At 34.5% G+C, this 12,880-nt stretch overlaps 1 protein-coding gene across 11 annotated transcripts in view; it reads right to left on the bottom strand.

The window, feature by feature from the left end:
• Nucleotides 1-12,880, bottom strand: part of UTRN (utrophin) — a 460,160-nt gene that overhangs the window by 81,883 nt on the left and 365,397 nt on the right. For all 11 annotated transcript variants that reach the window (XM_033093589.1, XM_033093581.1, XM_033093608.1 and 8 more), the window contains 3 exons: nt 10,431-10,577; nt 7,904-7,982; nt 4,729-4,789 (listed from right to left, as the gene is read on the bottom strand). In XM_033093589.1, the coding sequence (XP_032949480.1) occupies nt 4,729-4,789; nt 7,904-7,982; nt 10,431-10,577 (287 nt within the window). The remainder of the gene's footprint in view (nt 1-4,728; nt 4,790-7,903; nt 7,983-10,430; nt 10,578-12,880) is intronic.

The raw sequence follows: 12,880 nt of genomic DNA, 5'->3' as shown, positions 1-12,880 counted from the left end.
GTCATCCAGAAGATTCCACTCCCAAACTCCAGTTCACAGTAATAAGAACTCTGGCCCTAGCAATGTAAAGATGAATGTCAGGAAAGATGACAGTGGAATAATCATTGTACCAAGACAAAAGCTTACCGAAAAGTCACGTACTGGGCATTAGAAAAGACACAATAGGGGAAGAAAGGCACACCTATTTCTTAACTACACCTTACTAAATGCCATGAAACAGTATGGCTTACCAATGGACTGGACATGTGTTTAATCATTTACGCTAAAAGTCCCATGGGACCTATCAGCCAGCTTCGGTGACAGAACGATAGAAATCTCCTGACCCTCTGAATGAGGAGAGGGAATGGAAGGCCACAGTTCGTTTCCCCAACTCAGAACTGTCAGCATCTGTCTGGCAGGACTGTGCAGAATGACGCCTTCCTATCTCTAGAAAAGCATTTGTCCATTACCAGACCACAGTGTAAAATTGCCTTAAACATATGTCAGCCTACTGAACTCTCCTCGAGAAAGCCTACAGGAAAGGCAGTGTGGATACTGGAGAAAGCATGGGCCTTATCCTTGGACATCTCTGTGTGCAATGCTGGCACACAGTAGGTACATAATAAATGATAACCAGTTTGTAGTACAGAAAAAAGGAAGTTGGCTCATACTTTCTCCACCTGATCGCTCGTTCCTAACTGTAATCCTTCATCCTACCCAAATTTGCCATGTGACTAAAAATTTCTATTCTCCGCCTCAATCATACTGGGAACAACAGCAGGCAGCAGGGCATAGTGGTCAAGAATTCAGGAGTTGGAGTCAGTTGCTGGATGTGAACCCTTCCTGGCTCTTCCATTTATTGGCCCTGTGAGCTCAAGCAGACTAAGTATGTACTTATTATCTAAGTCTGGTCTGTAAATGCGGTAATGAGAGTACCTACACCTCACTGGGCTACAATTAAAAGAGATCATCCACACACAGCATTAGCGCAGTGGCTGGCAAATGAACATTCAAAAAATAATTGATTACAGTGATCGTTATTATTACCCTCTATGACTCTTTTTGTTTATTATTATCATTATTATTAATATTTCTGAAACAAAATGAGGAGCAATGAATTTTACATGATTAATGTGATACATTAGGAAAGTTCAACGCGAACCTTTTATTCATCATTCTCTTTATACATGAAACTCCCTGGATGTTAACTTAGTTGAGGAAATGAACAACTTTGTAAAACACAAACATAGGACTGAAAATTCACAAAGAAAAATCTAGATTTTTTGTAAGATTTTTGTATATTGTGAAGGCAACAAGAGGCATTTCAGATTTTCTTACACTCACAGAAGACTGAGCTGTCACTGGACTATACAAGAAAAGAAAAATAACTAGACCAGTTTGGGAAAGTCTGCCTTCGACAGCAAACATAATTTAAAGATATGAGTTTCAATGTAAGATGTAAACATAGAGGGATTCACACTGCATATATTCTTAACAGTTCAGATCTATAGTCTATCATTTTCTAGAAACAAATGGGCCATGGAACCACTGCAGTACACTTCAAAATATTACTAAAGAATTATCTAGAGGGAAAGAAATGCACTTGGAAGCCATTAAAGTAGGTTTTAACTAATCTTTAAAATTAAAATGTGAAATAAAAATAACATTTCCATTCCACTCTCCTCTCAACTTTCTTGCTATATTCTGACATTAGAGTATATAAAACTGCATACTTAAATAATTGAAAATATTTAATATTTCCACCTGAATATTATTTTCTTGTTGGTCAAACTAATAGATACTAACATACTCTAGGAAACTCTAGTTGCATGAAATTTTTGCTAAATTTTTTTTTAACAGTTTTCTTCTACTAACTTGTGCAGCCATGCAAAGGGAAGTGTATATGAAAAGCATTTCCATTCATCATTCACTTGCTTATTAATTTATTTGGGAATTAAATTTTGTTTTCATAACAATTGGATGAAAATACTGGCTCACATAACCCTACCTCTCAAGATTGATGTTCCTTCTTTATGAGGAAATAAACTGCCAAGTTGCACAACAGAGCAAGTAATGAAAGAATCTGGCAAAAAAAACGTTTTCTGAAAATAAGAGAACTCATTCTGTGCACATGGGCAGATTTCTAAATGTTTGAAAGCCCTAAAAGACATTTAACACTAAAACTACATCCAATCTTTCACTAATGATGTTGAAGATATTTTAGGGTGCTACAATACTACAGGTTATTGTTAAAAATACTGGCCATCATTGTGTTATATACATATATTTTGAAGTACTGGTTATAATGCTCCAGCCAATGAGATGCCAAATAAATTAGCTTTTACTCACTGGACTGCCTCATAAGAACTCATAGCTTGAGTAAGGATACAATCCTGCTAGATCCTACCAAAACTATAAAAATTCTGAATTAGTGAAATTCTGACTTAGATCATGTAATTCTCAATTATATATAACCAACCTGGACATACAGAAATCCCTTTTAATACTAGTGCAAATGAATTGAGGAAGAATTTTTAAAGTGCTAAATCAAATAGATCACCACTGCATTATATAATCAAGCAAGGGATTTAACATTTTCTTTACCTATTAAAAATGAAAATCTGTCAATTATTGGATCCAATTTACATTTTAAAACAATCAGATGATATAGGATTCTAGGTCAATTCAGTAAATTAATTAATTTCAATTAATTTGCATGGATAGGTAAGTGCATGTATTAATTAGAACATGTATTAGTGTTCTATCGCTGCAGTAACAAACTATCATAAAATAAATATCGCTCTGAGCTAAAATCAAGGTTTTCAGGGCGATGTTCTCCTTGGAGGTCCTAAGAGAGAATCCTACTTCCTTCTAGAAGCTTCTGGAAGCTGCCTGCATTCCCTGGCTTGTGCCTCCTTCCTCCATCTTCATGTAACCTGACAGTTACATCCAGGATGTGGGTCATGTTTGTGTAGCCATGATTTTACTTCAGATTTATGCCTAAACCTGTAATATTCAATTCAAGTCAATATTCACCCAGTAAATTAAAATTATCTATTATTATTAATTATTATTATTATTATTATTATTATTTGGAATGATAATGTAAAATAAAAAGATGTTGAAAATTTGGATCAGATTATCACATCTTCTCTCAATAGACATGTCAATTTGCCTAGCCTTTGATTTCTTCCCATTCATGCTTGCACAATTTTGACACCAGTCAGCTGATTTGCTGCTTTATCCTTGAGTTTATCATAATACACTACAGAGACTACACTGATAAAAGTATTAAATTCCCTTAAGACAATGTAACACATATTGCTTATTATATTTGTTATGTGGTATGGCAAATTTATTAATCATTTTTTCATCCTGAGCATAATCTCAGACTACAATAAAACCTTCATTAGGAAATATTCTTCCATAAACACTGACTTCACAACAAATTTTTCAGGAAGAGGGACATTGGAAGAGTAGACTGTTAGTGTCGGCATGATTTCTGGAGATACCACATGCTGTTTTAGGAAGGATATAAAAGAAACTTGGCCCAGAGATCTTTACCCGACTTGCCTGAGGTCACACAACTAATCTGAGACAGATTTGTCTCTTGATAATAAGTCAGCATTTTTCTCACAATTATGATGTCATTCACCTTATACATGAAATAGTCAACTACGACTCTTCATCACTTTATCACATTGTAAATCAAGAGCTTTGCTAACTTACAACTCAGGGGATTGTAGAAGTTGTATTTTATCATTCTGTCCTGTGACAACACATAGACTAAGCCAAGGATAAAATCCTACCCAGACCCTGTGTAAATTATACAAAATCTATAAAATGTTATACAACAAGGAGACATTTAGTATGCAAAAAGGAGAAGCTGTCAAGTTGACAACAAAAATGAAGGATGATAAGCCTAAAGTAATATTGCACGCAGTTCCCATAAGTCAAAAAAAAACTTGAAAATATTGAACTTTTTCATGATGAAACACTTTCTTTTTGGTGGATTAAAATGAGAAGAGTACAGGGAGACCACTTCATGGACGGTGTAGGTACCTGATAACTGCACTGTACACCTGAAGCAGAAGCTGAATAATAATGAATGTCAACTATAATTATATATATACATATTATATATATGTGTGTGTGTGTGTGTGTGTGTGTGTATATATATATATATATAGTCACAGGATGTGGAGTACAGCATAAGAGAAAGAGTCAGTGGAAATGTAATAGCTATATACGAGGTCAGAAGGGTAGTAGATTGGGGGACGGGGGGTTATCACTTTGTGAGGGGTATAGATGTCTATTACATTGTTTTGTACACCTGACACTAATTAAAAATAAAATAAAATGAGAAGAGTAGTACAGCAATTTTGAAAGGAATTTTCTGGGAGAAATAAAAACGGTTTACAATCAACACCTTTTGAAAAACATCAGTATGTCAACAGGATTTAGAAATTATTTTCTCAAAGTATTTTAATATCTGCATTAAAAAAAAAAAGGCAGCTAAACACACCTATAGCCCTCACCTAATAAACTGCACATATCATTCTGACTTTTAAACTAATTTCTTTCAAATAGTAAACATATGTATTATCTATATAAACATATAGGTATACAATTTCCTTTAGATACTAGGAATGAATTTCATTTTGAAAAGTTACAGGAGGGAAAAGCCTCTGAGTTATCAATATAACTTTATTTTCTTGGTGTCATAAAGGAAAATTAAAATCAACTTACTTGATGTAATACGGGACTTTATTATGTGAAATGGATCTTTGCCATGGCAGCTGGACTGAAGCTGAGGAAACAAAGAGAGGTTATTGGAAACTGCTAACCCAAAAGCTTTATGCCTTAATGCAAAACAACTGAAGGTTTTATGGCAAATTCAATGAGAACTGCTCTGGTTTGTGAGCTGGATTCCTATAATTATGAAATCTGAAAGGCCAAACAAAGAGTCACTTTAAAAATTCATTTGAAGCAAGGAAAGAAACAAGATAGGTTCAATTTCTAATGCCACCTCTAACTAATTGAACCTGTTGATAAAAGTACTTTTGGAAAAAAGTTAAGTTTTATTGTTTATAACCAACACAATTTAAAACTTAGTGCTACCTGGAAACTGTACTCTGTATGTATTTTTCGATTAAGTTAAAATCAAAATTAATTTGATTCAGTTTAAACCAAAATTAATTAATATATCCAGATAATAAACTATATTTCTCAAGACTGAATTTTTCAGATCACTAATAACATCTTTGCTTTATACTCACAGGAAAAATTATTAAAAACAGATGGCATTTAAACAAAATTGATTATATGAATTTAAAAAGGGGAAAATTAAAATATAAAATAGACAAAGGATTGTAAAGAACCAAGGCAATTATCTGGATAGAAGAATACCAAATACTTATTTTCATCTTAATGCACAGAAAATAGTGTTTCCTACTTATCCACTTGACATTACTATGATTGAGATTTTGTTTTATTTCACTGAGGTACTTATTTTTTACAATTCCAGCCACTCCTTATTTATAACAATATATTATCCCTACATTAAACCAATTATTTTAATACTTATTTAAGAAGAGTTGTACATGTGAATCTAGAACTCTTAAGGAATTTTTCTAAATAAACAAGCAAATTCAAATAAAACTTTGCAACTATCGCTAGACTCTCATATAACCAGTTGTCACCAATGATTTTTTTTCTGAATTTCATGTCATATGAATACCTTACAAATATATAGCATTCTAAATGTTGCAAAGCATTTTTTAATATGTCTATTAATAAGGAAGCCAACAAGATACATATTAAAGTTCCATTTCTTCTATGAAGAATTAAATATTCAGAGGTGAAGTAATTTGCCCAATAAATAAATGGCTGAACTCAGATGTGATCTCAGGATTTCTGAACACGAGTTCAGCAATTTTTCTGTTCAACAATTCTTCCTCTCTTCATAAAAATGTGAGTACTCCCTCCTCCAACCATGTCCATGAAAGTATAAAAAAGGAATGAAAATATGGAACCGGGCATGGTAAAGTTCTCATTCGAGCCAACCTCATTTCAGTGTTGGCACCAGGCTAATAGATCAGTTTTTATTTGCGCCTAACTAAACAGGCTCCTTTTATACCCATGGCTAAAGTCCAAGAAATATAATGAAGTGAAAGATTCCAAGAAGTAAGGGATAACAATTATTACACTTATGAATCGGGATTTTGTTTACATTTCTCCATTCATTTTAATAATTGTTTTGATTTGAACAACTTTCACCTCGACTGTCAGTGTTAGACAATAAAAGGCTATGTACTTGGGTTTCACAATTTTTACAATGTTTTATTTCCCAAAGAACATGAATTTGATTTTTATTATGAAAGAATGGTTGCTAGGTGAAAGTGTAGGGTTCCATCACTATTAATATTATAACAGAATGATAAATAGAGTCTCAGGTACTTGTCAAATTCGTCTTTAATTTGATCTTACTGCAGAGGTTTACATTCTATAAAATTAAGCTTAAGAAATCTGGAGTAATTCCTATCTAATGAGTAGATGACAAACCTATTTACTTGGTCAACATTGATGGTATACAAGCTTTACAAATGCATCTTGGCACCCAAGTAGACAGTAAATCCCAGGAAGGGCTATAAGTCACTCAAAGACAGACTATCTAAGGGGTCAGGTGTGTGAAACAGATGGGGTGGACGGGATGATGAGGATGGGATGGAGGGCAGAGAGGGAGAGAAGGGCAGGGAGGTAAGTGTGGAGGGAGAGAGAGCGTGAGCACTACAGAGGTGCAGGGCAAGAAGGGCAGGAAATCACTGATTAGGATTCTCGAAATTGTAAAAAAAACCAAAAAAACCGACTTTGAATTGAGGTAAAGCAGATTGCCAACCATGACAATATTAAGAGAAAATATAATTTAGTTGGAAGACGTGGTATTGCTTCAGTTCTCTCTATAGTTATAGATGCAAAGAAGTTATCATAAGCTTTGCCTTAAGTTTTAAACTGCACTTTAATTGAATTACACAAACTGTTTTGTTACATATGTTTGTCAGAAAAAATAAAAGGAAAGGAATTGACATTTAGTGAAAGCATCTGTGCCAAGAACTGTGTTAGGTGTTTTGTGTAACTCGATATGTTTTCTCCTTTAATTTTCAAGGCAATCAAAGGAAACATGCATTATTATAATACTTTTAAGATAAAGAAATGAACTTTCAGAAATCACAGTTCTGGTAAAAAGGAGAATTAGTATTTTAACCTCAGTCTGGGTGACTCTGAATCCGACATTCTTCAGTTTCCTCAGCAGTAAATGATAAATAAAGTAGGAGTTCAAATTACTTATTCAAGATCTCATGAATAGTCAATAAAATTTTAAAAAAAGTTCAGTTGGAGAATATTACATAAAAATCTATGTATGTGGTTTGGCTAAATCTGTAATAATTGACCAGAAGGAAAGCTAAATATGATTGCAGTGATCCTAATAAACCAAAATCTTCTCATTTAAAGATTTGTGAACGGTAATGTTTTACTTTTAAAGGTGCATTTTAAACTAATAAGCACATTTTAAGGATAAAAATTAATTTAAATCTTAAAATATAAAAATGATTACTGTGGGAAAAGTTCAGAAACTTTGCATATGAAATAGCAATTATTGTATGATGTTATATTAGTTACAACAAATGGTTCAGTGAAAAACCATCCTAAAGACATTTGCTCTTACTTCAAAAAAAGTATCAGTTGTGACCAGGTTACTACAAATAATAACCAACAAACAAAAGTTATTAATGTTAATACCTCCTTTCATATATTTACCTAATATAAGTAAATATATGTTTACAGCATAGAATATGGCTTCTTGAGTGAAATAATATTCTGATCTGTTTGACTAATGAGCTCAGTCAAGTTCATTAGTACTTACTAGAGAGAAAATGCTGAGAGGATGGTCCGAAATCTCTATGAGCTTCCTGAAGCTGTTTAAGGCGATCATCCACAGATACCTGCACAACACACACAAGAAATAATTTGACTTCAAAACAATGACTTTCATCATATTCTTGATTTAAGTATTATAATAAATGAGGCTACTGCCCAAGATATGAGTGCTTGTACAGACTCCTTCTCTATCTCTGGAATGAAAACACTGGTATGAAAACAGACTCCTTCTGGCACCGAGTAACAGCAAACAGTGCCGGGCACTCTTCTAAGCAATTTGTAAGAACTAACTCTTAATCCTCACAGTATCCATACTGGGTAAGCATTATTTATTACTATCACCATTTTACAGAGAAAGACATTGAGCCGCAAAGAGGTGTCCAGGACATACAGTTAGTATGTGGCAGTGCTAATATTCACACCCAGTTCATTTGGTGCCAGAGGCTATGCCTTTACTATTAATCTGCATTCCCTCCAAAGCAGTAAAGGCCTAACACATCTGAAGTCAAGATGTGGCAATGGGCTCAGTGGCTTCGCATCTCTCTTTTGTAAGAAAGTGCTACGGGGAACAAATGTACACAAAATAAGTGCTACAGGGAACAAATGAGAAAGCAGTCTAAAATACTCCAAGGAAGAAAAATAGATAAATAGATAGCAAGAGAGACGACAGAATTAGATGATGATAGATAGATAGATAGATAGATAGATAGATAGATAGATAGATAGATAGATAATAGATAGGATATATATGATTATGGGATGTTTTCTTATTTTCCACCAATTTTGTTTCCAAGCACTTGATTGGGAGGTACAGCAGATTAATATACTCTATATAATTTGTTTACACACACCGTAGTTTTAGCTGTCTACATTATGAAGATGCAAAGAGTTGGTAAACTGAGAACCTAATGGCCAATCAATAACAATTGCACACAGCCTAACGCCATTTCCAGGTCCTTTTTCCTGATATTCTACATAGTGTAGTGTAGTGTAGTAGCTGTTCCACTTAGATTGCCAATCTTATTTTCAGCTGCCTTTAAATGAAACGTGTGTATCTCTGGCTCACTGGACAGCTCTAATTTCTCCTGATTAGCTATTCAAATTGCATTAGCAAGTATTTTTCTTTCATTAAGGCTGAAAAGCATTCAAATGCCACACTTAACATTCAGGAGGAGAAAAGAAGATGCTACTTCTTTAAAGAAATATAACAACGCTGTCTGCCGGCATGGATTTTATGCAACCAGCAACTAACATTGAGCTCTAGCAGTTACCAGGCTCAAAGATAAGGATGACAGGATACACATCCTTTTTCAAGCATAACATATTCCCTGACTTCTAATCTTTGGAGATGGTGGTAACAGAAACAGAATGGGAAGGAAATCAAGATGGACCACAGGAATAACTACATGAAGATGATGAATTAGAGACATAAAGCAGAAGAAAAAAAGAGTATAGGTCAAACACTTCTGTGTGCCATTCACTAGAACAGCCCATATGAGTTTAACATCTCCTGCTTTACTAATCCCAGATTATTAACACTCCTTTCAAAGACAGAAAAAGCTGTCTAATACTATACAGCTCATTTCTTACCTCTTCAGTTTCATGAAGAAAATATGAACCATGGGGTATTTCAATGTTTGAATTAATTCAGGAAATCTATTATATCTTTAAAATAAAATGCTTCTGTGTACCACCTCAAAATTGCATATTAACCTTTTTAAATATCACGTTTAGGCCCAAAGTATAGAGTGAAATTAGTAAGAATTATTTTTTCAATCTTTCACTGAAATGATCCTGCTAGTTTGCAGAGGAAGAAAATGATTATTATGACGTAGGCACTGGCCATTGAAAGTGACAAAGCTTCACAAAGACTGGGCCCAAAACTGTTGATTGTCATCGGTAGTAGTGACTTGCAAATGCTGATACCTAGTTATACTCGAGAGGGTTCTTCTTGGTTTGGCTCTATTAACTCTAGGACAAGCAAGTATGATCCAGAGTCATTAAAACAACTGCATTAGGACAGCTAAGATCTCAGGGCTAAAGGCAAGGATTGTGGTACAACAGTATAAATGTGCTAGCTGGAAACATTGAGTAAGATACCTAAATAGCAAGCATTTGGAAGAAGAAGAATGGAGACCCTCTTACCTTTTCAAAAGAAATAAACAATACATGATTAAAGTAAGAAAAATGACTCTTTTACAAGCCATTAAGGGACAAATCTTTCTGTGACCTACCACAGGTTTCAATTACTATGATTTACTTGACCTTTTGCAATTTTCTACAAATATCATATAAATAGTACATAAAAAATTACATTAAAACTTATACTCATAAATAAACGAAGCCTTTGGGTTCAAGATATTGAAAGACAACTGATGTCACATGCTGTGAATCCATTACCAAATACAAGCACTAAAGAAAGAAAACATGATGGTGCTTGGTAGAATAGTGAGGTAAGGTTTAAAGACCCACCAAGGGGTAAACCTGGATTACAAAGAGAAATAAGCTGATACCTGCAAAAGTTTCCATCGCATATTAAGGTCATCTAGCTGGCGAGACATCTTTAGAGATGGGTGCAGGTCAAGTGGAGACAGCTGACTTGATAAATCATTCACTGTTTTAACTTTTAAGTTGATTGGTGCAATTTCTTCTCTAAATGCCTGGAACAAAAGGACAAAAATTACATCAGAAAAGAATATAAGCAAAGGTAGCATTTTGAACTTTCCTTCAAAGAAAATGGCAAGATCAGCTTAGTGGCCAACGATAGTTGCTCACTCAATAAAAGCTGATTCAAGTCAGGTCTTCTGTAACCAGGACCACCAGCTAAAGAGTAATCCTTTATAACCCAGACAGACTGAAAAGGGGTATGAAGAGAAAAATTATAATGCAAACTCATTTAAATGGTTATATATGTATTTCCTTCAAATTTTTCATTATATGCAATTTAGTCTGGAAAATGTCATTATTATCTACTTTACTAATCTCTAGTCTTGATTCTATCTTTAATTTTCTTTTATAGTTTCCTTCTTTTTTCTTTTTTAATATGGCTACCTTAATGATTTTTTCACCTGATACAACGACTTGATTTGAACAAGCTTCCATTTAGAATTAAGTTAGAAAGTGCACAGTAAAAACAACTTTCCTAACCACAAAACCTATGCCTGTTAAATACTCTAGAGATAAGGTCTATCCTTTTCAAAAACATTTGTGATCTCTGTCTGTGATTAGAGGTGGGGCAGGAGGAGTGGAGTCTATAAGAAAAGAGGTAAATGAAACTTAGAACTGACAGATGCCATTTGTGGGCACAGTACAGAGAGCTGGTGGGGAGTGTATGTGAAAAGGGGAAGAAAAGAACAAAAAAAATTTAGGGCTAATAACAATAACATGTCCTGTGACAGCAAACAGAGTAATGAAAACACTAAGCTTTCTCTGTTCTGCACATAATTCTACCTGCCTCTAAGTTCATGTTCTCTTTTTCCAACGAAGTCTCTGCCTAGATCCCACTGATCCTTTAAAAGACTCAACTCAGTTGCCCCACCCATCCATCTCATTTCAGAAGATTTCCCTGAGGCCTTTCTCTAACCAATCTTACCTAGAGGTCCCTCCCATGTGCTTCCCAGCATTCTCTCTGCCTTCTCCAACCCAGCCAGGCCTTCCGGTCACACTCGTAGAGACATACAAATTGGGTTTTATAATGGAGGCCATTCTAATTGTTTGGGGCCATACAAACCAGTGTTATGTATTTTAAATATCATTCCTTGTCAAAGCTCTTAGTATTTGGTATTACAGCATTCATATTCTTAATGTCCCCCACGCAGAATGGAAGCTTCTTGAGAACAGACACCCTGCAATATGCAGCACAAAGTTTGTAATACAAGAGGGGCAGAACTTCTTTCTATTGACAAAAGCCCACAGCAATGATATTTGAGGCAAGATTAAGCCAATATGAAATTGGGAACAGAATTGGGTTCTAAAAAAAAAACAAAAAAACTGTAGTTTTCATTTCTTTGGTACATCACAAAATTAGAGTTAACCATGTACCAAACTTACCTTATAAGTATTAGGGGTTGTGAACATACTGTTAGCATCAGCCCTCAGGTTTTATCATTTCTATAATCCCCATCCCTTAAGAGACGAGGCATAGGCTTGTGAGCCCCCTTTCTTCTCCTCTGTCACCACTCTAAGTTTAGTTAATGAAATGATATATATTAAAGTACTTTGAAGACCATGAGGTTTTATTAAAACACTACAAATATTAATTTGGCTTTCTCCTTATGAGTAATAAAAAGAAAGCCTCTTTAACCACTTCCCTCCTTCTCTCTTCCAACATTTTTCTAATTACCCTATATAACTCCTCCTTATATAACATCTATAGGCTAAAAATAACCATTATGGTTGATAAATATGAAAGTAATATTAAGACTATAACTTTATTTTTTAAAGGAAATTAATTCTAGTTAAATGAGAAAATATGTTTTAGTATTTCAAAATATTGGAATATGCCCAAAAGCCACATGAAGACGTTCAAGGTGGAGAGTCAGAAGGGACAGCCTGGAGCCAGAGTCGGAATAAAAAATATGGACTTTGAAGGTAGCCGTGTATCAATGACATTTGAAACAGTGAGCAGGAAAGCCAACATGCAAAAGGCAGGGAAAACTATCAGAATTCTAAAGACTTCAGCATTTCAAAAGCTGGAAGAAGGCAAGCCCACATAGACATGTGAATTGCTGCAAAATGGAAAGAGAAGAAATTCAGAGTCGTGATAGTTTTTCTCCATGGCTTGCAGATGTTGGTCTTTTGTGGATGATGGAAAGTGCACACACAAACAGATGCACCAACACAGTTCAATGAGAAAAGCAGTTATCTCATTAACAAAGGCATTTTGTTAACACAACATAGGTCTAAGGAATTAATAATTGAAATAGAAGCATAGGATAGAGAAAAGTGGGAGTTAGGGTGGGGA

This window comes from Rhinolophus ferrumequinum, chromosome 3 (assembly GCF_004115265.2).
Source record: "Rhinolophus ferrumequinum isolate MPI-CBG mRhiFer1 chromosome 3, mRhiFer1_v1.p, whole genome shotgun sequence".
NCBI classification, from domain to species: domain Eukaryota; kingdom Metazoa; phylum Chordata; class Mammalia; order Chiroptera; family Rhinolophidae; genus Rhinolophus; species Rhinolophus ferrumequinum.
Note: the sequence above shows the minus strand (reverse complement) of the source record. Positions and strands in the feature narration are given on the sequence as shown.